This window comes from Cuculus canorus, chromosome 7, assembly GCF_017976375.1.
Source record: "Cuculus canorus isolate bCucCan1 chromosome 7, bCucCan1.pri, whole genome shotgun sequence".
Taxonomy (NCBI): Eukaryota; Metazoa; Chordata; class Aves; order Cuculiformes; family Cuculidae; genus Cuculus; species Cuculus canorus.
In genome coordinates, this window is record NC_071407.1 from 3591652 (window position 1) to 3618132 (window position 26481).

At 44.2% G+C, this 26481-nt stretch overlaps 1 protein-coding gene across 5 annotated transcripts in view; it reads left to right on the top strand.

Moving 5' to 3' along the window:
- The window catches only part of SHTN1 (shootin 1), a 68802-nt gene extending 42341 nt beyond the window's left edge, over positions 1 to 26461 (top strand). For 3 of the 5 annotated variants that reach the window (XM_054071671.1, XM_054071674.1, XM_054071673.1), the window contains 9 exons: positions 1435 to 1581; positions 3206 to 3359; positions 4033 to 4138; positions 5863 to 5945; positions 9818 to 9927; positions 10566 to 10619; positions 14381 to 14501; positions 15401 to 15584; positions 24774 to 26453. In XM_054071671.1, the coding sequence (XP_053927646.1) occupies positions 1435 to 1581; positions 3206 to 3359; positions 4033 to 4138; positions 5863 to 5945; positions 9818 to 9927; positions 10566 to 10619; positions 14381 to 14501; positions 15401 to 15584; positions 24774 to 24984 (1170 nt within the window). In that variant the 3' untranslated portion in view covers positions 24985 to 26453. The other 2 variants (XM_054071672.1, XM_054071675.1) reach the window with 2 other exon arrangements.
- Positions 26462 to 26481: the final 20 nt, after the last annotated feature.

Genomic DNA, 26481 nt, shown 5'->3' on the forward strand with positions numbered 1-26481 from the left:
GCCTCCATCCATGGCGCAGCTTTGCCCGATGAAATGTTCGTTGTAGGTTTCATTGGTATTAAGGCTGCATCGATTGACTCTTCTTGGCACACAGGGTCAAGCGGGCTGTGTTGTGAGTTAGAAGTTCAACACGCTTCTTGGTCTGTATGTGCAGCCGGAAGACAGTGCCGTGCTAGGAAGACTCGGTTGAAGTATCCGTGCAAAGCACTGGATGGAATGCTTGCCATGAGCCTGAATCGGCCAATGTTTCTTTAAAATCCAATTGTACTAAAAAATAAGTAAATTGCATAGCCCTGCCATAGGACCAGATGGGAAGAAACCACATGTTGTATCTGTTGTGGTTGTGCATAACGACTGTGGGAACCTGAAAAGATCTCATAGATCTTTTGGATTTCTAATAGTTTAAAGTATCTTCTTGCTTTTGCTGTGCTATACAGCAGTGTTTTTTGCAGTCTGAGGGAGTGTGGGAGTGGCTGTTCTCTGCTTTCCTGCTCTGAGTGGCACGCTTTGGCCTGTGCTCACTCACCTGAAATCCCCATGCATGACCCAATCCCTGTTTCTGCTGTAGGAATGGGCACAGCCGACTTACTCAAGAGTGGAAGCCCCCCGTTTGCTTGAGGGGCAGCCCTCCACCTGAAAGAGGTGTCAAGATGCAGGATAAATACACTAGGAATGTGGGTTTTTTGGCAGGAAGCAGCCTTTTTTGCTTTCTGAGTCCTTAAAGAGCCTGGAAGGAGCAGATCTCTTATGCAAACTGCATGTGCTGGCAGCTGCTGTGCCTCTGAGGGGAAGCCTAAAGCAATGTGTGATATTTTTATCGGTGTCAAGTCTCTAGACTGTGTGTTTATTTTTTTTCTCCCCCCTAATGTATCCATTCTCGACATCAAAAATATAACTGAGTAAAAGGAAAAAACACGGGGATCAGAACTAAAAGGCTGAAATTGCCCTGAAGTGCCTCTCCCGGGGCAAGTGCATGCACTGGTTACGCATACAGGGGCTGAAGTTCATTTCCTGAAGACTCTCCATCATTCACATAGCCAGGTAGCCCTCAAATAAGTGCCTTTACACCAAGGCTTGCGCAGGTATGTTTGAGCAGGTAGCCTGGGAATTCATAGGCATTCTTCCTCCACCTAGAGTTCTTTTAATCTCTCCAGGGCTCCCAGAATAGGGATTGGATTGTTCCCATTTCCAGGCAACAAAATTCAGAGATGCGTTTAAATTCTGAATGCTGCCAACATGTGGGTGATTGAGGTGTAGCGGTGCGTGGTTCTCTCATCAAACCCTTGGTTCCTCTTGGCCAGAGCTTAGGTCTCAAATCTTTCTCTTCTGAACTTCTTCCCCTCTACCTCTGCAATGTTAACATGATGTTTGTCATAATTTTGCTTCCAACTGACTTTTTTCCAATAGACTGATCCATTATTTTTGTTTTGGCAGATGTTTATTGAACAGAACAAGATGAAAAGGCAAAGTCAGTTGCTTCTGCAAAATTCTGCTCCTGACCAACAGCTTTTGAAGGCTTTGGATGACAATGCTAAGCTAACCCATACCTTAGAAGAAGAGAGGCTTCAGCACCAACAAAAGGTAAGCATGGATTACTTTTAAGCTCATACGGAGGTCTTTGAAAGCCTTCTGAATTTAAGGAGTGTCGTGTATTTGTTATGTTCAGATTATTTGAGGTCTTGTTCTCCAGAATGGTTTACAATCTAAAAATTAAACTTCAGAGAAGACTGTGATTCTCTTCTTCTGGTTCACTGGTAAGGCGTGAGTACAAAACCTGAAGGTTTTTCAGCCCAAAGGTTCTGATTTAGTTAAGTATTTTATTCTGGATGCCAGTAAAGTGCAAGCTTAACTCCAACCATGATGTGAATTTCCATTAAGTGAAGAAGAGGTGACGCACATTGAGTGATAGAAAAGGTGTTTTGGGAGCTAAGAAAACCAAAAGATGAGAGGCAGTTCGCATTTACTAGGCTGGTCACTTGCTAAAAAAAAGCATGAGGAAGAGCGAGATGTGTTAGAACAGGAAAATGTTAGGTGGGTAGGTGGGTGCTGCAAAGTGGTGTGATAGAGTCATAGAATCACCAGGTTGGAAAGGACCCACTGGATCATCGAGTCCAACCATTCCTAACACTCCCTTAAACCATGTCCCTCAGCACTTCATCCACCCGTTCCTTAAACACCTCCAGGGAAGGCGAGTCAAACCCCTCCCTGGGCAGCTGTTCCAGTGCCCGATGACTCTTTCCAGGAAGAATTTTTTTCTGATATCCAACCTGAACCTCCCCTGGCGGAGCTTGAGGCCATTCCCCCTTGTCCTGTCCTCTGTCACTTGGGAGAAGAGCCCAGCTCCCTCCTCTCCACAACCTCCTTTCAGGTAGTTGTAGAGAGTAATAAGGTCACCCCTCAACCTCCTCTTCTCCAGACTAAACACCCCCAGCTCTCTCAGCCGCTCCTCGTCAGACGTTCTCCAGCCCCCTCACCAGCTTCGTTGCTCTTCTCTGGACACTCTCCAGAGCCTCAACATCCTTCTTGTGGTGAGGGGCCCAGAACTGAACACAGTACTCAAGGTGCGGTCTCACCAGTGCTGAGTACAGAGGGAGAATCCCCTCCCTGGACCTGCTGGTGACCCCATTTCTGATCCAAGCCAAGATGCCATTGGCCTTCTTGGCCACCTGGGATAGGATCTAAAGTGCTAGGATCTCAGCAAATCTATTTATTCAGACTGGACTGGATCAGTCTCTAACTGGGAGAAATCACCACTGCTTCACTGGAAAGGCACTGGCATCTGCATGAGTTGAAATACAGGGAGTTGAAATAACCAGCCTGTCAGTAGAAGCAGTCAGTAAGGGAACAAAAATGTCCATGTTCTTGCACTTCAAATGAAGAAATGTTATGAAATTAAATTCTAATTATGTGATGAAAGCCCTATAAAAAGAAAAAGGGAGCAACTTATAATTTAAGTACTTTAGAGCTAAAGACTTATTCTTAAAAAGAGATAAAAGAAGTGAGGGTTGGAATAGAAAATTCTGACATCTTGCAGAAAAATCTGTCCTGCTCTCATTCAAAAATTGTCCTTTTGCTGGGAGCTGTAGTTCACTCCTGTACTGTAACATCATTCTTTCAAGAATAGCTGTGCCTGACGGGTTATTTGCCAAAAGGTAGGGCAGAAAATGCTTTTTATTGTAACGAGTGTTACTGTTTGCTATGGCAGATCAAGGAATTGGAAGAACAGCTAGAGAATCAAGCACTGCATAAGGAGATCAACCGTCTTAAACAGCAGCTGGAACTTTTGGAAGAAGATAAAAAGGAACTAGAGCTGAAATGTCAGAACTCGGAAGAAAAAGCTAGAGACCTAAAGCATTCAGGTAAAACCCTACAGAGGATGATGAAATAGCATCCTTTGCTCCTGACATAGCAGATTCTTTTATTGACAAATAAGTTCATAGAATGGTTTTGGTCGGAAGAGGCCTTAAGGCCCATCCAGTTCCAATGCCATGCCATGGGCAGGGTCACCTCCCACTGGATCAGGTTGCTCAAAGCCTCGTTTCCACATATTAGGTCTGACGAAATCAGGAAAGAATCCATTCTGTCCACTGCCCAGTTTTGGCTCTTTTTCTGGGTAAAAAACCACACCAAAGTCCACCAGTGAGACACAGAGATAAGACTGGAAGCTGAAATTGTTCATTTTTCTCATATCGTGTTAATTCATTCTCAAATATGCCCTCAAACAGACCATAGCAGGAATGTGATAAACTTTTCCCTGCTCTCTTTTTATGTGAAGCATTCTGTAGGAGGGAGAGTGCCATTTTAGTTTCAAATGTAACTCAGGTGGGAGATAACTTGTTTAATGGGAATCCTGTGCTTCGCAGACACAGTTCTTCATAGAAAATATTGCCCCAAATAGGACTTGGTAGCAATTGCATGGTTTAGTCTTGTTTGGTTTTAGTTAACTTGTTTGCTTAAACCATCAGAGTTGGTTTTTAAAGCAGATGTGAGAAACCAAGAACTCACTTAGGTTTGTTTATTGCTCTCGTGCAGTTGATGAACTCCAGAAAAGAATACAGCAGTCTGAAAATCCTGTGCCCCCACCGCCGCCGCCGCCCCCTCCTCCTCTTCCTCCTCCTCCTCCTCCAAACCCCATACGGTAAGTGCTGAAGTCAAGAGGCACAGCCTTAATGCTTTGCCGAGGCAGAATACATTACACGAGCTCACATTCGAGCTGGAAGAGTGTCTTTAATAAACAAAAAAAAAAGGCTTTTTCTGCCTGTCTTGGGCCCTTTAGCAGCGGGACGCGCTCTCTACCCCACCTGCCAACAGTCTAACACCTTGACCACTTTTGAGCTGTGTCTACCTTGCCAAGCCCAACAAATTGTCTAGACCAGGACTTTGGAGGAGGAGGGATACCTGTCTCCTCTCAAGTTGGGAGATTATTTTTTTCTATTCACCTGATAGCTGTAATTATAGACTTACTAAATGCTTGTCTGCATTTACCGTGAAGAAAACCCCTTTGAACCAGAGGATATGTTGGATTACTGTGTCCCCCTTCCTGTTGGATAGTGGTGATGAAAATGCAGACTCCATTGATTCCCCACAATTGCTTTCATAAGTTAAAAAGGAAGGAAAAAAAGCTCCAAACAGAAAAATGCCACCGTATCATCAAGCCATTTGGGGTAAAATTACCCAAATTTTTGCAAAGGACTGTAGAAGAGGCTGACCGGCATAGGATGTATCAGGCATTAGACCCCAATTAATTAAGCCCTAAAGTGTGCTCGGTTAATTTTAGCAGCTTGGCTAATCTTCATGGTTGCTGCTTGGTTTTAGAAGTGAATGGATTTCAGTGACACTTTCTAACCTTCTCTAATGGAAATGACATACAGGAGTCTTGTAAGCTACTGTGTTAAATATATGAGCAGAAATGATTCCTAGGGAGGATTCACCCTTTGTGCCTCCTGCTTTGTTTTCAGAAATCCAAGCTAAACATTTTCTGAACGATTGTGTTTGCTCTTTGCTCCTTTTACATCCGTTTACTCCTTTGGGTCGCTTGCTTCTTCCAAACCCATTATAGCGTGGGGATGTCGTGGCGTTTATTTGGTTTGTTTTGTTTGAGTTTGTGCCTTTTGTTATTTGACATAGATAAAACTATTCATTTTAAGATCTGTAGTAGCTACGTCAGGGTATTTCCTTCAGGCACTGTGAGCTTTAGGTGCACAGAGGTGCGTTCAGAGCTCGGACACTGGGTGCTGCTTTTTTCTGGGATGGAATTTTGACCCTTTATGTCAGGGAGGTCACTCCATGCCGTAAGAAGCAATGTTTAGTAGGGAGTGATGCGCCCCACTGGCACATCAGATGTGCACAGGAGCTTATGCCTGGGCTGTAAGACGAAGCGTTTCCTTGCCTGGACTTTTACGTTTTGACGGTAATGGAGGTATAATTATTTGATACTCTAAGCAGATTACAAACTCGAAGTTGGTGAGGAGATACTGATCGCCATATTTAAGTGTCCTTTGGAGAATAATACATCACTTCAATGTCTGCAGCTCTTCTGTCCTTTTATTATGCTGGAGCAGCTTCAATTTGTCATGTGTCACAATGAGACACTGTCTTTTAATATTCAAATCTGGAGTGTTTTGATTTGTGCCTAATGTCTGTTAAAAAAGAAATAAATTTCTCTGGTGCATTTTGATGGGAGGCATTGTGGGGGGTAATTCAGGCCATACATCTGCATTCAGGAACTGTTAAATGAGCCTTTTGTAAGGAGCTGTATAATCAGGTACAAGCGAGCTGTTTGTGTGTCGTGTTCAAGTTCTTTCTAGCGGTGCGTAACACAGGACAGAATGACAATCCGCAGTTTTGTTTTTTCCCCCAAAGGTCTCTCATGTCAATGATTCGCAAGAGATCGCACTCCAACACCAACGTGAGCAAGAAGGAGAAACCTCCTCAGCAGGAGTCAGGTATGGCTCATCCTTTCTCAAGTCGTGTGGATTATTCACGAGGTACTGCAGATAAAGTTGGTGGAAATGAACTGTGGGTACAGTGAGTGATGCAAATTCTTATAATTGGCAACGTTAACTACTGCTGTCCTGGGCTGAAGCCAAAGGAGGGTGAGCAGGAGGTCAAGCGAGGGGATTCTGATCCTCTACTCTGCTCTCATGAGACCTCACTTGTAGTACTGCGTTCGGTTCTGGAGTCTTCAGCACAGGAAGGACATGGATCTGTTGAATGGAGTTTGGAGGAGCCACGATGATGATGAGCCGATGGCTGGAGCACCTCCCATACGAAGGCCAGCTAAGAGAGTTGGGGTTGTTCAGCCTGATCAAGAGAAGGCTGCGAGGAGACCTTAGAGCAGCCTCCCAGTGTAGAAAGGGGCTCCAGGAAAGCTGGGGAGGGACTCTTGATCAGAGAGTGCAGGGATAGGATGAGGAGGAATGGCTTTAAGCCGAAAGAAGGGAGATTTAAATGAGACATCAGGAAGAAGTGTTTTCCTCTAAGGATGGTAAGGCACTGGCACAGGTTGACCAAAGAAGTTGTGGATATCCTGGAGGTGTTCAAGGCCAGGCTGGATGAGGCTTTGAGCAACCTGATCCTGGTGTCCCTGCCCATGGCAGGGGGTGGAACTGGATACGCTTTAAGGTCCCTTCTGACCTGAACAATTCTGTGATTCTGTGATTCTATGATCCTAGCCTATCTGTCTACCTTGCAGTCCAGACGTGTGATTGTGTCCCAGACACACGTGCTCTGAGATAGAAATTGGTGTCTTTGGCATTGTGTTATAGCTTTGGTACTGCAAGCTTTACCAAGATCACAGGCAATTTTTCATAGCTCTCGTAACCTCGTGCCTCCACAACTGAGCCAATTTAATTTCTCAAACTGGATTTTAATATGAACAGTCTTTGAGACTGCAGATCAAAAACATTGAGGGAAGACCTGGCGTTTGCTGTAGCTATACAAAAGTCTTGATCTTTCTACCTATGGCTCTCAAGCTTGTCAGGTGTGTCGCTGAGCTGACTTCATTCACTGATGTGGCAGAAGTCATTTTTTTTTCCCCTTGAGAAGAGGGTGGTTGAGTCACAAAAGTTGCTGACAAGGTAAGCGCTCAGCTGGGTATGGTGACACGCTGGTTGAGATGGATGGGGAGAAAAGGATGGTTGGGTTCAGACTCCGTGCTGTTACGCTGACTCTGTGCAGCTGGTTGAGTTGCGCCCTGGCAATTTGTTTCTGACTGTTGTAGTTGTGCTATAGCAGTGTTGAAAGGCTCAGCCAGTGCCTCTAAAACCAAAGACACTACAGCGTGTAGCTGCAGCTACAGTACATCCAGAGCTTTGCACTTCCACAGGTTGTCTGGAAGCGGCAGAACAGACCCAACAATCATTAAGCAGGTCATATACAGCATAATACAGGGAATTTTCAACTTCCAAATGACTTCTTGGTTGTGGTTTCTTCTGTCCATAGCCTCTCTGCAGAGCTAGTTTGTTAAATGCCTCAGTTTTTGTCCCTCAATTCCTATCTTACGAAATTACCACTTGGAGTGGACTGTAATGCTAATCCTTTAATAATATGGCAAACCTAAAACAAAACAGACTCACGCACTAAGGTGGCTCTGCATGCAGAGTAACAGCTGAAATTGCATTTTCTTGTTGTTAATGGAAGCTGGAAACTTAGTAGGTTGAGAACAGGAGCTAAATACAGATTTACAAATGATCAGGAGTGCCCGAAGAGTCGGAGCTAGTTAGGCAAGCATTGCCAGTTAAATAACCGAGTTTTTTTCTTGCTGTTTCTCTCTTCCTTCTGAAACAGCAGGAGTTTGTTTGCAGTGAATTGCTTAACTCATTTGCTGCCATTTAAACCAAGAAGGGGTCTGTAGAAGGGAACTTGGCTGAAATTATAGGTACAAGATATAACTGTTAAAGAAAAAATGGCTGTTAGCAGTGTGTAACGGTGTATAAGCGTGGCTGTATTGTTGGGTGAGACCAAGGGGCAGAAAGGAAGAGAAAGAAAGTGTTACCCCTCCCATGTTTTGGTGAGGAACTGAGCAATGGGATGACTTGAGCAGGTCCCTAGGGGACTCTTTGGGAACTGGTTCCCAGTCTGAGAGGAAGAAGGTTGTTGGTTTGGGTAAAAAAATTAGAGAAGTCACCTTGTGCGGAGATCTCTGATGAAAAGTCCAACTTATCTTTCAGTAGAAGTTCAATTATGTTGCCTTCATTTATCAAGTGAGCGCCCTAGTTGTTTTGGTTACACTTTTTTTGTTGAGACCGTTATAAACAGTGATTACAGGAAATGCTGTGATATTTGCTCTAAGTTCTCTACACCCCATTCTTTCCTTATTTATTAGCAAACTTTAGCAGTTCTGACCTTTCTTCAATCACATGTAAACTGCTTCTTCTCTTAACAGTTGAGCTGTTCTTAAAATAAAAATGAAAAAAAGGGGGAAGGTTCTGCCTTTCTGTAGTTATTATATCCAACTTGAGGCTTGTTTTGACCCTTAAGGACTTCGAATGAGTGGTTTCTATCCCATACCACTAATCAAGCTTTTGTATTTGAAACAGCCTGTTTGTGAATTTAAAGCCTGACATTAAATCGGCTTACAATACAGAAACTGCGTTTCTATGAATCATCAGTGGGACCCTGACAAGTGAGAGAGCACAAGTCTGTTTAAAATTCCTGTTACATAAGGTACAACATTGCCGCTTTGAATAGCATCAGCCATCTTTCTCCCTGTCTGTGCTTTAAGTAGTCATTTTTTTCTCCCTTTTTGGTATGGCATGTTAAGTGGCTTTTGTGACATTATCCACAACACTGATTAGTTAACAGGTGTCGTTTAGGTTCATCACACGGCTTCCTGTTTCTTCTGAATATTTTGCTGTCCTGATACTAAACCTCTTGGAAATCATAGAATCATTAGGGTTGGATAATACCTCTAAGCTCATCCAGTCCACCCGCCAGCCCAACACCACCGTGCTTGCGAAACCGTGTCCCAAAGTGAGACATGGTTTATGGAGCAGGTTCCTTTCATGGTATTTATGTTTTGCCCTTTAACACAGTACAGTATTCTTTAGTGGTGTGGTTTTAGTTGGATCTGGGATGTTGGGGTGTCATTCCAGCAAGGTTCTTAAACCCAAGAGAAGTATGAGACTTAAAGTTTGCCTTTCCTGCCTACAGGAGCTATGGGGAGAGGCGCTTTATCAGGGAGTGCAGGGATAGGACGAGGGGGAATGGTTTTAAGCTGAAAGAGGGGAGATTGAGATGAGATTTTAGGAAGAAATGTTTTCCTGTGAGGGTGGTGAAGCATTGGTGCGGGTTGCTCAGAGAAGTCATGAATGCCCCATCCCTGGAGGGGTTCCAGGCCAGGTTGGATGGGGCTTGGAGCTCCTGATCCAGTGGGAGGTGTTCCTGCCCATGGCAGGGGGTGGGACTGGATGATCTTTAAGGTCCCTGCCAACCCAAAGTGTACTATGATTCTAGGAGAGTGGTCCTGTCAGAAAGACCCCATGAACAGCCCACTTACAAGGCGAAAAATAGGCCTATTTATCATATTTATGTTTACCACTTAAATTTTTAGTAAAACTAAGAAAAGGCATGGATGTGGACAGGTCATGATCAATTTGCATCACACGTACAGGCAGACGAATTACCGCAGGGGGTATAACCAAGTATATTGTATCTGAAAATGTCATTTCATCTTTAAAACTAATTGATGTTTAGGGTAAATGGCTACAGATGGCAGGCAAGCTGTTTAGGAGGCTGTTCTACCTGTTCTTCTCTTTGGACTGTTTCTCTGTAGTTCCCGTCTGGAATGTGACATGCTCTTTGATTTTTGGAACAGGTGAGGAAGTTACGGATCTGAAGAGACAAGCTGTTGAAGAAATGATGGACAGAATTAAAAAGGGAGTTCATCTGAGACCAGTCAACCAGTCAAGCAGACCTAAAACAAAGGTTTGGAATAAAAGCAGAGCAATAACATGAATTAAATACAGTCATTTACACTGAAAGGAAATCAGGCTTGATGTAAAACATGCAAAAGGATGCATTTGCCTCACTCACTTCATTTGCTTTGCTTGATTTTGAATAAAATAAATTAGAGCAGCATATATCCAACACCAGAAAAAGAAATTAAGCCAACAGTAAGAAAATACAAGTCTGGTTTCATTGATGCAGAAAGGAACTGAAAGCAAACATCTTGTAAACAAACACATACTGAGAAACTGAAAGCACTGAGGGAATGACTGAATTTTATGAAGGGGTGAGTGAAAAGTAGACTGTGTTTAGTGGTGCTTCTTCCCTTTCGGCAACGCTTAGCACTGATACATGAAGGTGGCTACTATAAAATACTGCTTACCATCTTCACTAACTCATAATCTATCTTTATGTATGGGCCATGATTCACCAGGTTAGGAACCAAGACTTTTCTCTTCATCTGTATAAGAAAATAAATGGGATGTTATCATGTGCCCATGAGGGGAGAGAGCAGAGGATTGTGATACAACCACAAGCGATGTCTGACCTCAAGAACAAAGTCTGTCGTGATCCATTTCACATGTTTTCTAACATACGTGCGTTGTGTTTATTTACAGCCAGAAACACCAAAGCCTTCTGAAAGTGCAATGAAAGAATTAAAAGGGATTCTGGTAAGAAAACTTGTAGTTTATTTTGCATGTTTTTCTTCTCGACGGGCCTTCTGTGCAGAATAGCTGAGTATTGGAAAGCTCTGCATTCGTGTTTGGGGTTGAAGCTGTAGAGCAGTTTTGGAGTGAATCCCCCGATTCCACTTCTGACTTTAGTCAAACTGAAAGTTCGCTTTCGGTCTTGCTAACAGGATTTATTTTGGAGAAAACTAGCCTGTTAACTCTGCTCTGGGTTTGTGTGTTCCTGCCTCTAGAGGGGATGTGGTGGTCTGCACCTGCCCTAGATCCTTTGGGAACTTTCCAAGTGCTCACGGTGGGAGTGTTTAGGGAGGGAGAGGCGCTGCATAAACCCAGATCAAAGTAAAGCCCCTGAACTGCGCATAGAGTTCTCATCATTAACTACTCTGAACTCCTGTTCTCTCCTGAGGCCCCAACTATCTTGTTGGCATCATCGTCTCCTAGATAGAGCCAGAGATCTCTGGTCTGTCTGCATTTGTATGTAGAAAAATTCATTCTGAATAGTTGAATAAATAAAAAGATTAGGCTTGTGGTTGGTCCTGCTTGGAGCAATATGCCGTTCACTGTGCGTCTGTCCTTTACTAGTATATTGCGTTGCTTGCTTAACTGGTTGTTTCTTTTGCACAAGCGCTGAAACTGTAGCAGAACAGTCAGAAGGAGCTGTAGTTCTTGCTCCCTGACTTCCGTGACTCTGAAGCTTCTAAAGCTGAAGGGCAACTTTGGGACATCAGGTGAAATTTTGCCTTTGTGAGCTGAAAACTGGTGAAATTCTGCCCTTTTCAAAGCAAAACACATCCACTCCGTGGAAGGTTTAGCTTATAAATCTAATTGTCTGTTATAGTCCCTAAACAGCCCTGGGAAACTTAACTTCAGGATTGTGTTGGGTGACACAAGACAGCAAGGAGCGTAGGGTGATTGGAAATCAGAGAATGATAGAATGCTTTGGGTGGAAAGGGGGCTTTACAGCCCAGCCCCCCTGCAGGAGAAGAGACACCTTTAACCAGATCAGGTCGCTCAGAACCCCATCCAACCTGACCTTGAAGGTTTCCAGGGATGAGGCCTCCACTCCCTTTCTGGGCAACCTGTGCCGGTGTTTCACTACCCTCAAAATCATGAGTGTGGCACCAAAGACATGTTTCACGTTCACCCCTCACGTGAAAGCAGGGGAGGAAGGGAGAAATGGTCTAGAGAGCCTCTAGACTTTGATGCTGAGCTTTAATTAGAGAGACACATAATTAAATGTGGAGGTAAATACAAAAGGAATAAAATGCAACACAGAGATTACGTTTTAAATGGAACCACATAAGTACATGAATAGTTTGCTGTGTTGTGCTGTTTGGACCAGTGAGGGTTGGACTCAACGATCCTGCTGAAGGTCCTTTCGTTTTCTAATAGCTGTTTTATTTCTTCGCCACTGTGTCACTGCCATCAGGGGAGACTTGATTATGCACCGTGCTTCTGTATCTAGCTTGTGGCTTTTGAGCCCTTCAGGATATCTGCACTATAAGACAAACTATATAAAATCCAATTCCAGTCTGTTCTTGAGACCAATCATTACGCACAGTCAGACAACAAACATGGGGGTGGGATGTGGTGGGGTGAACATTTGTTGTTACTCTGCTAATTATGCATTTCATGTAGACATCCGTATAATCGTTACAAACAAAACATTTCCATTCTTTAAATTGCAGAGTTTGAGTGACTCCGTTGCGCAAGTTGCTTTTGTACGTGTAGGTTTGCACAGATCTAGAGTACACGACTTGCTTATAATGTCCCTGCGCAGTTACATTTCAGACAGTTGCCAAAGGAAATATTTTAACTTTGGGGCATGGGTGGAGATTGAGTAGCTGAGAGTCATACAGGTTTTGTAACTGGCAGTGCCGTTTCTTTTTGTCATTTGCTCTTTCTGCTCAGAAGCGATGAACTTGTCAACAAAGATGTAACTTATGCTTTGGATAGATGCTACGCAGCACATTTTGGAAGGCTGAATAAATGGGGCTCCTGGGGATTCCTAAAGATGGCAGGACTCCGAAGGAGAATGGAATGGCACACGATTCCCAAATTTTCAGTTGCGTTATAAACATTTTGGGGAAATTTTAGAGTCAGTGCTGATGCAGTAGCTGACTCTGTTCAGTTGGGAAGCGCATGTGGGATGCACTGCATGCATGTTAAAATGTGGGCAATTTGTGGAGGTTTCAGGCTTTGAGCAAAGCCTTTTTAAAAATTTCTTTAAGAAAAGTGTTGTTGCGTTTGAGGTTGTTCAGCCTGGAGAAGAGAAGGCTCCAGGGAGACCTTAGAGCAGCTTCCAGTACAGAAAGGGGCTCCAGGAAAGCCGGGGAGGGGGCTTACGAGGACATGGAGTGATAGGATGAGGGGGAACAGTTTTAAATTGGAAGGGGAAAGATTTAGATTGGACATTAGGAAGAAATTCTTCACTATGACGGTGGCCCAGGTTACCCAGGGAAGCTGTGGCTGCCCCGTCCCTGGAGGGGTTCCAGGCCAGGTTGGACGGGGCTCTGAGCAGCCTGATCCAGTGGGAGGTGTCCCTGCCCATGGCAGGGGGTGGAACTGGATAGGCTTTAAGGTCCCTTCCAGTCCAAACCATTACATGATTCTATGATTTGCAGCTTTGCTAATGCAAATTTCTAGCCTTGTCATAAGGCAGAAATAGCATTTATTTCTATGTATTAAAAAAAAACATTTCAATTTGAGGCCCAATTGTGTGCATAAGAGAAGTTACGAAGTATGTGGGCATAAGCTCATGTTCATGCCAGCTCAGCTAGATGATAGGATAGAACAACATGCTGCAGTAGCAGCTCGTACGTACTGACTTGTGGAGATGCATGTACGCACCAGGATGCAGCAGCACAGGACCTTGCTAAAATACAAGATGGAGCAATAAAATATGGATCTTTGGCTTTTTCCTAATAGAGGTGGATTATGGACATGATAATGCTCTAGGAGGTTTTTTTTTTTTTAAATCCTTTAAATATTAAGATGGAGGAAATTGGCAGTTCCCTGCGAGCATCGGTTTGCTCAGTAGTGATGCAGAGGAGGGCAATAGAGCTGGGGAAGGGTCAGGGGTTGTGAGGAGTGGCTGAGGGAATTGGGATTGTTTAGTCTGGAGAAGAAGAGGCTGAGGGGAGACTTTATCACTCTCTGCATCTTCCTAAGAAAAGAAGTTGTAGCGAGGTGGGTACTGATCTCTCCTCACAAGCAACAAGTGATAGAACAAAAAGAAATGGCCTGAAGTTGCACCGGGGGAGGTTTAGATCGGATATTAGGAAAAATTTCTTTACTGAAAGAGTGGTGAAGCCCTGGCAGAGGCTGCCCAGGGAAGTGGTGGAGTCTCCTTCCCTGGAGGGGCTCAAAAAACTTGTAGATGTGGCGCTTTGTGTCGTGGTTCGGTAGGCACGGTGGTGTTGGGCTGATGGTTGGACTGGATGAGCTTAGAGATCTTTTCCATCCTCAGTGATTCTGTGATTCTATCTTTCTTAAGACTGATATCAGCCCTCTAAGGAGTAAGTAAGTACGGTTAGTCCCTCCATCAGGAAATCCACGTAAGGGGAGGAGTGGAGAGCCAAGCCCCAGGGGATCTCTGTTGTACTAAAGAGAAGCTCTGCAGACTGGTGCAGAACTGTAGTTGCTTTTCTGCCATTTAAAAGTTTCTCATACTGTGCACGTGGGAAGTTTGGCAGGGTATCGTGTATCCTCAGAGAGCTTTTCATGCCCATTTCTTGCTGTAGGAAACATTGAACAAATCCACTAGTTCCCGAAGCTTAAAGTCCCTTGAAACGGACAGCAGTGAAACAGAGCTGGAACGAGTCCTGAGGCGCCGGAAAGTGACCACTGACCAGGACAGTGGCAGTAAGTGACTGGACTCATTTGTAGTTCTCTTCCTCCCCCCTACATTAAGTGACTCTTGAAGCTTTACTTTCTCTTCCAGACCATTGCCATTTCAGCCATTACAGAGAACTCTGCCTACTTCTACCGTGGCTCACTTCTCCATCGCACCCGTTGCTTTTCATCCCAATTTTCTCCAGGAGGTGCCTCTGTCAGGGTTTTCTGCGCACGCAGCCACGTATACACAGGTTCCTCTGTGCTGCCTGGAGCTCAGACATTGTTACTGGACTTAATAGTCTGAGCCTACTGTGAAAATACCCTGGAAAGGAATGGTAACCAGAGAAATGAGGATTTAGGACTAATGGTTTGAATTAACTTCTTCTGCAGAGCAAAGGTCTGCAATTTTTAAGCTGTGTTTTGCTGTCATCATCTGTAAGGAACTGTTGATGTTCTGCCTGGTTAGAAACAGAGTCTGGACAACTGTAAAGTCCATGTTGTAGTTGATGCAGATATTAATGTCACTGATTTTAATGTCACTGCATGGTTTTAGCTTGGACTTTGTAGTAGACTGGCTGCTCCTCAGTGTGAGAACCGGCTGTTTTGTTGCTCATCTGGCTTTTGCTCCAGCTGCACTGCAGGCTGGGAGAGCAGTGGGAGTCGGCATTGCTGTGTGGGCAGCAGGACCAGCCATCCCAGAGGGCGAAGGGGTCAAGAGCACAACGCAGCGGGTCCTGCTTGCAGTACAAGAGGGGTTAATCTTGGAGAGAGAGCAAAAGCTGCACGTGTAGTATTTTGATCCTCTGCATCGGGCACTGTTCTTTAAAATTCCATTTTCATTTCTGCAGTTAGCTTGAATTCTGCTGTGCTTACATGTTGTTTCTCGATGTGGATACCAGAAGCATTAATCTTTCTTTGGGTTTTAGGTCCCACTGGAGTCTTGGCTACATCAGAATCAAAATCTCTGCCTGTGCTAGGTTCGGGAGCCAGTGCCGCACAAACAGCGCTGAACAAGAAAGACCTGGAGACAGAATTCAGTTCCAAAGTACCCGACTCACGCCCTGTCTCTAACGAGCATACAGGTGTTGAGGGCTCCAAGGCTACGCTACAGTAAGTAGAATGTGAATTTCTAGATATGTTTGAGTACCAGAAGTGTTTAGCTGCTGCATTTCAGAAGTGATTCAACATCAGTTTTGGTTAACAGGATAACTGTACAGTCTGCAACTGTTTACCAGTGACTCCTCAAATAATTTGCAGTCTCGTGTGGATGTAGAAGTAGAATTCTGTGGATTAAAGCCCCTTTCCTGTAGAATCTCTGAACGTTCTTCAAAAAAAAGTTCATCTTCACTGCTAAAAAACCAAAGAAGTCAAAGAGGTTTCGAGGAATAGTGAGGGTGAAACTTTTCTGTGTCTGAAGAGAAGAGGGGAGATAGTTATGTACTGAACTCTTGATTTTTAAAAATGGTACTTCTAGCAATATTCTAAAAAATTAGTGTCAAAAAAGTTGTCGTAGTTTGTACGCAGGGCAGTTGCTCTTGGGCCAAACCAGCTGCTAACCATTACTCTGAAGTGTTTGTCGGTAAAAACTATGAATTACCTTGAAAACTCAATATTAAGATTCATCAAAGAACCCACCTTGAAACCCCAGTTAGTGCTGAGTTTGCACAGATGAGCTGAGGAGTCTTTGGTCTCAACAGATGGAAGACCCAAGGTGCCAGTTTAGCATCAAAGAGTTAAACCTCCTACCAAATTATTTCTTTCAGACCGATCCCATGGAGGATTGGTTTGTTTTACAACAATATCAAGCTCCTCTTGAAATTAGGCTGCACGCTTGCTTCTGTTCCCTTGCCAGGTTGTTTGTTAGTGTGTCACTTCAAGGAAAGGAAATAGATGAGACAAATGAGATTGGCAGAATATTGTAATCATGGCTAATTAAACCTCTGATTTCCCGTTCTGTTGGTTAAAAAACGCTGCCAGTACCAATCGTAGCAAACTCCCATTGCTCGGTTCAGAGGAGTAAGTCACGACAAATGAGCTGCATATTCAGTTTGCATCTATTTTTATGAACTGAGATGTACTTCACTCTCCTGCGGGTGCATGAATTTGTTTTTGAATGGATCAAGAGCCCGATTTCCTTTTGTGCCTTACAGTTTTATTTATTTCACCTATTCCAGTCACACGTATTTTCCCCTTTTATTTAATTTAAGCATCCTTAGAAGAAAGATGATCTTCATTTTAATTTAATTAGAAAGATGAAGGTTTGTTCAACAGTTAATTTGACAGGAATAGTGCCATTGCATTTTCTTGAACTGCTACCCTGTCAGAAGGGTGGGGTATTCCTTAAAAATACTGTGTTCGTAGTTTGTGGATTTCTACTATTTTGAACAGATAACCTTAATCAGAAAATACAGCAACTCCGACCACCTTTTGTCTACCTTTTATTCCACCAAACTAAGTAGAAATTGTATTTACGAGAAAGGAAATGAAACAATTGCAGGCCCCAAGGTCTCGCAGAATGCGTGGCGAATCGACAGCGAAAAGGATCGCGTGTTGACAGTCACAGTTGTTATGTGTTATAAAAACGTATGTGAAGCTCAATGTATTTCTCAGCTTATTGAGATGCCTATTGAATGGCATCCTAAAAGACACATTTCACTTTAATTTATCTGTTTAAAGCATTAAAACAAATGCGGTGGGCCGGATTCCTTAGTGCTGCAGGGCTTCTTTGCACTGAGTCCCTGGTGTAAGCCTGCTCCATCGAAAAGGCTCAGTGTTGGGGCTGGGTTTCCTGTGAGAGAGAAGGTACTGGAGCTCTCATGCTCTCCTGGGAGAGCAGAAATAACCTGCATGCTTCCTACCAGGTTGAAGTGCAGTTGCTTTTCTTTTTCCTCCTGGGTGCTGTTAGCAGCAGAGGTTGGGAGAAGCAGCCTCCAGACTCCAAGGTGTACGAGCTCGGTTTTGAAACGGGGCTGCTTTGAGACAGACATCAGAAGGAAATTTGTTTGTCTAATGTATCTGACAACTTAGCTCTATAGTTAAGCAGTTTCCTGGGCTTCCCCGAGTACATCTATGCGAGCAGTTTAGTTTGGATCCGCGGGACACTTATTAAACAAATCTCCCTATTGTCCCCATTTGCTGTCCTTTGATTTTGATCCTGAAGCGGTCTTAGTGCATGAACAGGGTCCCTGCATTCACTGGATGAGTGGAACTAAACCAGAAGACGTGATCCAGCCTTTAATGGCTGGCTGGGGGTCCACAGGAGAGCTAGCGCGGTCCGTAACCCCCCAAAAACATGCATTGTGAGCACATCGATCTGAAGCACAGGCTGTTTCCCTCGCCACGTCTGCTCCCGTTGCTCCACAGTATTCCATAAAGCAGATCGTGTTAACTAAACAAGCAGCGCGCCGCTTTGACCAGGTACCTGAAATGACAAAGGCACACAAAAGCTTCATTGTGGCTCCTCTTCTCCTTATTCATACCTGGGGGAAAAGGATGCAGCCGTCTCATCACGGGCAATTCCTTGAGATCTGACAAAGGTGAGACTTGCTTCAGCTCTTTGCAGCAGCCAAGCAAACCTTTTATAGCACGGGGAGGATTGCGTGTCTCATCATTACCAGGTGTCTCTTGCAGCGTGGTGTTTATTCTTTTATTCTTCACCTAGATTTTAACATACAGCTTCCTATGGAAAACCTTAGGGATTGTTGTGCCTGAAGTATTTCTTTCTGCTGCACCATCCATTTACTAAGGTTTGCAGTCTGAAGGAGGAGATGGTGGTTGCAGACATCTAAACACGAACAGCCTTATTTGCCATTCTTTACTCACATTGACTAACAGCTGAGCACACCTGTTTTCATGGAGAAAGAGCCTTTGGAAAAGACCCAGTCTTGAAAATGTACCTGTGGAGAATACATAGACAGAAGTCAGCTCGTTCAGTAAAATCCTGGATCCTGGAGTCGGTGACAATCTGACTTCAATACCCATGGGGTAAGGAATTCCAGCCTTTGATTGAAGGAGGACTCGTAATATTGTTAATCCTGTGGTGAAGTGCTACCAAAGCGCTGGCCTCCAGCCAAATCAGCTGGGCCGCTCGCGTGAGTTGCCAAAGCAGGGGTTGTGGGGAAGGGCTGTGACATCGACGAGTGCAGGCTGCTTCTGATATTTTCCTGTAGTCAAACTAAGTGATGATAGCTCATAGGAATTAATTAGGAAGGAAAATTTGGGTTTTGAACAGAATCACAGAATGCTTTTGGTTGGAAAAGACCTTTAAGATCATCGAGTCCAACCATCAATCCAGCCCTGTTAAGTCTAGCACCAGACCATGTCCTCAGGTTGACATCTACTCGTCTTTTAAACCCCTCCAAAGATGGGGACTCAACCACCTCCTGGACAGCCTCTTTGAATGCTTGACAACCCTTTCAGTAAAGAAATTCCTCCTAATATCCAAGCTAAATCTCCCCTGGTGCATCTTGAGGCCATTTCCCCTTGTCCTGTCACCGGCTACCATGGAGAAGAGACCAGCACCCACCTCACTACAGCCTCCTTTTAGGGAGCTGCGGAACTGCCAGGCAAGGTGTTGTTTCAGTGCAGGAGGTTGTTAGAAGAAGGATCTGAAGCCATGAAGCAGATGGTTTGGGATGTGTGAAGTTGTGCTGAGGGAGAAGACGTCAATAATGTGTCCTGCAGGCAAACTGAGGCCTCACCTCAGCCTTCAGGTAATTCCCTCTGCAATTCTGTTCCCAAATATTAAGCCCAGCATGAGTGCAATTCTGTGACAATTGATTAGAAGAGAATAGGTGACAATTTGGTTCCCTTGGGAGCAGAGAGAGTTCCCGTGACTCCCTGGGGTGTGCAGACACAGAAGGGAAAGGTGTGTCTGGCTCTGCCCCTGCGTTTGGGGCATTTTTTTTCCCCCAGCACATTGTAAACATTGTGTTTCTGGGCAGCCGCGTTCTCTGCTAACAGAGCAAACCGCTGAGTGGGTTAGTCTTAATCTGATGATTTTGTACAATTAAAGGATTTGTCCTCCTTCTCCTGGCTGTAATCTTGGTAACCCTGAATCATCCACCAGCTCTGCGGGAAGCAGCTCAGCCTCAGCGAGGCAGAACTGCAAAGGTTTTTCCAGTGCAGCCTGAACGTGGGCAATTTTGTTTGAACAACAATTGAAGAAAACAATGGGATGTTCTGGAAGGTTGAGGTTTCCTCAGTTTTAGCTGTTTTAAAAGCTACTGCCACACATTTTTCTTGGTTTTTTTACATTCTTGTCTGGACGCACATTTTGTGTGTTCTCTCAGTGCAGGTAGGAGCTCTCCAAGACTCTTAATTTAAATGAATTTGCCCATCTTGAGCATTTTCAAAATAAGCCACTTAAAATTGGGAAGGATTTCCATACTAAGGATTGTCTGCAGTTCCATCCTGCTTGCTCCTGTGTTGGCCACCTTGCTACTCAGCCAGACTGAGCAGAAGTATTCCTGAAATGGAGGTGTCTTGCACTTTCTTTGCGGATATCTGGTGTTACAGATAGTCCCCATACTGTCAGAGGAAGGAACCAACAGGCTAGTTCGCTAGTGTCACTTTTTCATAGAATCATAGAATCACCAGGTTGGAAAGGACCCACTGGATCATCGAGTCCAACCATTCCTAACACTCCCTAAACCATGTCCCTCAGCACTTCATCCACGCGTTCCTTAAACACCTCCAGGGAAGGTGACTCGACCCCCTCCCTGGGCAGCCTCTGCCAGTGCCCGATGACTCTTTCTGTGAAGAATTTTTTTCTGATATCCAACCTGAACCTCCCCTGATGGAGCTTCAGGCCATTCCCTCTAGTCCTGTCCCATGTCACTTGGGAGAAGAGCCCAGCTCCCTCCTCTCCACACTCTCCTTTCAGGTAGTTGTAGAGAGCAGTGAGGTCTCCCCTCAGCCTCCTCTTCTCCAGGCTAAACAACCCCAGCTCTCTCAGCCGTTCCTCGTAAGACTTGTTCTCCAGCCCCTCACCAGCTTCGTTGCTTTTGTATTCCCTGTCATTTCCTTTGGAGTGTTTTGGAATTTTTTGTTCATTGAAGACTTTCAAGGCTTGGAACGGGTATGGTTTTTACTATTGTTCAGCTTTTGGTCCTGTTTGTTGTGTTCTGCTGCCTTGTTATAAAACCTGAAATAGCTAATAAACCCATCTGTTGCTTTTATTCTCAGTAAAGGTTTAAATAAAATGCACTTTCCTCTTGTGGTCTGTCACGCAACACGGACTGCGGTGATGCTGCTGAGCTGGGAGCCGCGCTCCCGTACAGGCTGACACCTCGTGCCGGTTAGTCCAGGTCCAAGGCAGGACAGATGAGACGCCGTGACTTGGCAAACCCTCCTAGCGTGGTAGTTTGGAAAGGACGTCATGGCTGGAGTACAGGTGTTGTTGCACAAGTGATATTGGTCCTCAGCTTCAGGGATCTTGTAGGACAACGAGAAGGCTGGGGTCAGGGTGGGTGGTTGTCTGGCAAAGAGTGAGCTGTAACAGATACGCAGGTGTGGGTTTTAAGCATTGCAAAGAAGCAACTGGTGGTGAGCAACTGTCAAGTAAGCTTAATGCTTCAAATTTCATCTTTTGAGGAGTGAGGAATAGCACTGGTTCAGTTTTATATCGGTTTTGAAAGCCGTTTTGCTTTGAAGAGAGATGACAGCTGTTCCAGCATCCCAGACTAGGGAGCTCACTGAAGACAAAGTCTGCTCGTCTGATGCCGTGTAAACATTGGCTTTTGTAGCAGAAATAACTTCATTCATAGCAGCTCAAATTCCAGTCAAGAGTATCCACATGCAATCGCCTGTGCTTATAATATGTACTTGCAAAACCAGGCTTTGCTGGAATATTTTTTTGCCAATATTCTCTAAGTCAGGTGTAAAAAGCATGGATTTTCCCGCGATGTTTTCCTCTAATGGTTTTCTTTAGCCTCTTGCTTTTACACGTTTTTAGAATGTTGGGTGAGACTTCATCCAAAAATCTCTTTTTGTGATATTTACATGAAATTCTGATTTCTAAAGGAAACATATTACAATGATTGCATGGAATAGAGGACTGAGCAGGGTTAAATAAGAGCCAGGTTATAATATTAACCAGACGAAACAAAGAAAATCCAAGTCTCAGTTGACATTCCAATCCTTAGTTTGCCCTTTTGTACCCCTACTGTAAGTTATTTACAAAGGGCACGGCGGTACGAGTAAGGTGTAACCCTTTATTTTTTCACCTTCTGTAACAATATAAATGGAATACATCGCTTCTGAGACTCTTAAATCACAAGCAGTCCTTCTCAGGACTGCATGGAACTTTGCTTATCCCATACAATTAATCTAAAATGCATTTATAATCTAAATCTGGATTTTACAGCACGGATTTGTATGCGTTTATTCATAAAAATATATGCAGACTTACAAACAATTATGTGTGAATCAGCATCGTAGAACAAGGTTTCAATTTCTGGCTTAAATATATCATCAGACAAATAACAAGAATACTGATAACGACATTAACAATCTTAATGAGGGAAGAGAGCTTTACACAGAGCTAAATGCAAATACCTTGGCTGGGCACGTTTGTAATCGTTCGAAACTGTGGCTGCGCTGATTGCTTTCCCAGCTTTATTTGTAGTAGCAAAACGTGCTTTTTGAAAGGGAACGACAAAATTGTGTTCATTCTTGCACTGCAACTTTATTGCGCCTGCCTTCTGCTCCTGGCAAACTCTTGAAAAGGAGCTCTGAATACCTGCTAAATGGGGTTAATATTTTTTTCACAGTACCTCAGCTCTAACGGCAGCGCTGCTGGGCTGGGGCTGCGGCACAGCGAAAGGTTTGGAGAAGGGAGTGTTCGTACAACCAAGTCTGAATAGTAATTCTTATTTTTATGCTCGAAACGCTGATTTAATCACTGGTTTTCTCCATTAAACTACTTTATATCGGCATCTTTCATTTTTCCGTCCGTTGAAGGTGGTAAATATGATTGCCGTTTTATCCATTTCTGTTATAAATGAAAGAGACTTCAGAGCGTTTGGCTGTGCATCAGTTGTTGGAATGCTGCCATACACTAATGCAGACTCCCCACTGTGAGCCCAGTGAAGAATTATACTTTGATTCACCAGATTGTATTAAATAGTCCAGCTGTTGGGATTTGAAAGATAGTTACCTCCAAAGTGAAATAAAAATGAACTTGGCATTTATGGCTCTGACCATTTTGATAGTGTTGGGCAATCAGCTTTTCAGAGGTAGCACTTTTAAAAACAACCCTCTTCTGGTTACACTGCTTTAAAAAGTTTAATTTGCTGTAACGTTCAAAATACTCCACCTTGTATTTTCTGGAATGATTGGCAACTTTTGCGTAAAATAAGCATTATTTGCCTTATGAAATCACTAGCTTCTGATGATAAGCAAATGAATCTGAAACCGTATCTATTTAGCGCCAATTTCTGCGTTAATTAACTTATACCAAAGTTCTAATGTTGGAGACAATTAAAGCTTGATCGGGAAAATTTTGTTTGCTATATCCAGGGCTTCAGCAGCGAGCTGAGTCAATTCTTTCTGAAATGGAAAGTGCGATGATTGTTGTGGCTGGGGTTATTTATTTGTTTTTAACCTGTCCATTTGCTCTCTCCCCGTCAGGTGGGAGCCGGCGCACTCCCCGCCCCTCGCTCTAATTGTGGAGTGGGGTGACCTCTTTTTTCTTTGTCATTTTCCCCGGGACAAAGACTGTCACAATAAAGGGCAGCTCATAGCAGATGGATCCAGTAGCTGAATTTCTTTCTCTAGCCTCCAGTTGATTCTCCTTTTTCCTTTCGAGGGTGTTACCTTAGCAGTATGGAAGGGAGGAAGCGGGGAAATTGAAAAGAAAAAAAAACAAAAGAAAGAAAAAAGGAGAAGGAAGGCGGCACTGGGTTCAGCCGATGTGGTTCTATTGAGGAGCCGTGCAGTCAGGCTTCCCGGGCGAGCAGAACCACACGCCTGCTGGTGCCTGTGGAGCCTTCCTGACTCGGGGTTCCTGCCCCGCTTTGGGGGTTGGAGCTGTGTGGATGCAAACGCCTACGCTGTGCTCACAGCGTTGCGTAAGCCCCCGCGGGCACTGGTGGCTCCGCTCGCCAGGTGTGCCTGGGCACATCGCCTCAGGCTCTGGAAAGCACGGTTGGATGATGTACAAGCCAATGCTTCTAAGAAACCCGTCTGCCCATGGAGCAGCGTTGAGGTGGTGTAGGTCCTGATCCGTGACTTGTTCCAGCCGTGCTTTCCCAGTGCTTGCCTTCTTCACTGCTGGGGCATTCCAGCTAATCGAAGGACTTGGGGACACATTTTCAGGGCTAGTACAAAGCTTTCGGATGTAGACAAGTGCTTTGAGTGCTTGTAGCATGATGCCAGCCTCAATAAATAACGCTGGTGTCTCTGGCCTTTCCTTCCTCTCTCGCTGCTCCGAGGGCTCTGCCAGAGTCCTTCGCTGCCAGCAATCACGACGTAACCCAACAGGGCCAACACCTCTGCACTTGCAGCAAATGCAGGAGGTGAATTTTCAGGAATCATTTGCGCTTGCTCCCAGGGAGGCCGTGAGCAGCCCGTTGGTGCCCAGCAGCTGCAGAAAATCCGCTTGCGCTGCCTCTGCCCCCGCGGCCTGGGGTGGAGGTGTGTGCGGAGGAGCGGCCACGCTCCCCTTCCAGGCTGAAGGGCGCTCAGCACACGGCAACCGGTTGTGTTTTCTCTGGGTGCAACCGCTCCATGAGATAGGGGGGAACTTAAATCCAGCAGAGAGAAATTCTTAAGACTTTAAAGTGCTTCTTTCATAGTGTTAAGTTTTTCGTCGGCGCTTTTCACGTTTGTTTTTCCCCTTAACTATCCTCCATGGTGGCTCTGGGGTAGAGATGTCTGTGGAGGAGCGGCCACGCTCCCCTTCCAGGCTGAAGGGCGCTCAGCACACGGCAACCGGTTGTGTTTTCTATGGGTGCAACCGCTCCCCATTGGATATGGGGGAACTTAAATCCAGCAGAGAGAAATTCTTAAGACTTTAAACTGCTTCTTTCATAGTGTTAAGTTTTTCGTCAGCGCTTTTCACGTTTGTTTTTCCCTTTAGCTATCTTCCATGGCCAGCTGAACAACTGACTCAGGAGGGGGAACGGGGCCGTTGCATTTTGTGCACAGTAACAGCAGTTAAATCTATAAATCTATTTGCTAGTTTGATAGATCTCTCCTGGCTGTACACGCTGCTCATAATAGAAATGCTGCATTTATATTCCTTCTCCTAAATGCAAACTGTTATCTGTATTCATATATTTATTCTTTTTCCTTTAGATCATCTAGTCATAGAGAACTTACAAGGAAAGCTTCTAGAAGTGAAAAAGAGACAGAATCCGTTGTAGTTTTAGATCCTGTTTCCACCGGTGGGGATCAGACGTCTGCAAACACCCTGAATCAGAACAGGATGAAAGAAGAAAACAGCAAGCTGCTGCATAAAGAAACTAATTCTGAGAAAATAAAAGAAACAGACAGTTCTAACTGTTAATTGTTGTTCTGAAATGCTGGAACTTTTGGGAGTCGTTATCTGGACATGTAAATTGCTTAGGTGTGTTACTAGGGGCCATGGTCTGTACTTCAAACCCTTTTCAATAACAGATGGAAATGGTCTTTTGTATGCGGTTTTGTTACATGCATTAAAGTGTTAAATGACTATGGATTACTCAGAATCCCTTTCCCATTTTAATCTGGCAAACACGGTTAATATTTTCTTAAATATCGTCAGTTACCTTTTCTTTAAAATTGTAATTGAAAGGGCTTTTTAAATTATTCTTTTGTTGGAAAGATACCTTGTTAAAGGTCCACTCTAAAGCTTGTCAGAAGCCCCTTGCATCCCTCTTGATTTGCACAGGTTTGGGTTGGAGCCTATGGAGGCGATTACGGCTTTAGTATCAGGGGTATTACTAATACTTAAAAAATCAGGGTTTAGACACATTGCTTTAAAAATATTTTGCTATCTACTTAAACCAAGACCTAGTAGGTTTCCTTACCGCTGTCTCCGCACACGCTCTTTTGAGGAAATGAAAAGCACAAGCACAACACTTCTGGTTTGGATTCCCCAGTGGACAGCGAGCCCAGAGACAGAAAAGCAGAGGCAGTGCAGCGTGGCGTTTGGGTACAGAGACTTTTGGTAACAGCAGCCAAAGTCAGAAGGCTGTGGAGTGCGGCTGGTGCTCTCATTTGGATATAAGCTCCTCAAGGCAGGAGCACTCCCAGCTGAAGCCTCGCAGAACTAACAAATATGCCTTTGCTTTCAACCTGGTACACTGGTGACGTTGATTTCTGTATTAGGTAACACTTTATGTGTGTGTATATCCGATGAGACAAATCCCAGTTTCCCTCAGCCCTTCTTTCCAGTGAAGACAGTGAGATAAGTACAGAACTGATTTTCTTCACTGCCAACTCACATTCCATTGTAGTTCCTTTTTAAATTCAGCACAGTATCTCGTTACCTTATAATGAACGAACAAATATAATCAGGGATTTACGTAAAGGTGGCTGTAGCTGAAATTGGGGTGGTCAAGTACTTGAATGCACCGGGTTCGGTTTTATTTAATGATCAGAAACAGTGATCGTTTTGAAGGATGAATGTTCTGAGTTTCTCGGTTTGGCTCTGCATGCAACTGTCTGGTGCTTTTCCTACAAATAAAATGATAGTAATGAGTGTGGTAATTTCACATCTTTTTTGGTGTTTTTTGCATGTTTGCTAAGAAAGTCTTGAACTCAATCTCAATCCTGAACTACGTATAATTCCTAAGCTCGGGGAAATTTGTCTCCAGTTGATCTCTTCGCTTCTCGGGGGTGGTTGGTTCTGGTAGTTAATTTTTCACTTAGGTATCTGTTACACTGAGTTTAAAATGCAACATTTTATATGTGTATTTTTTCCTCCAATTATTGCTGCTGTCTTACATGTTCAAATTTTCAAATGACACAAGGCCCAGAAGTTTGGTTTTTTTAAGAAGTATTTCTTTTACTTAAACTGTTT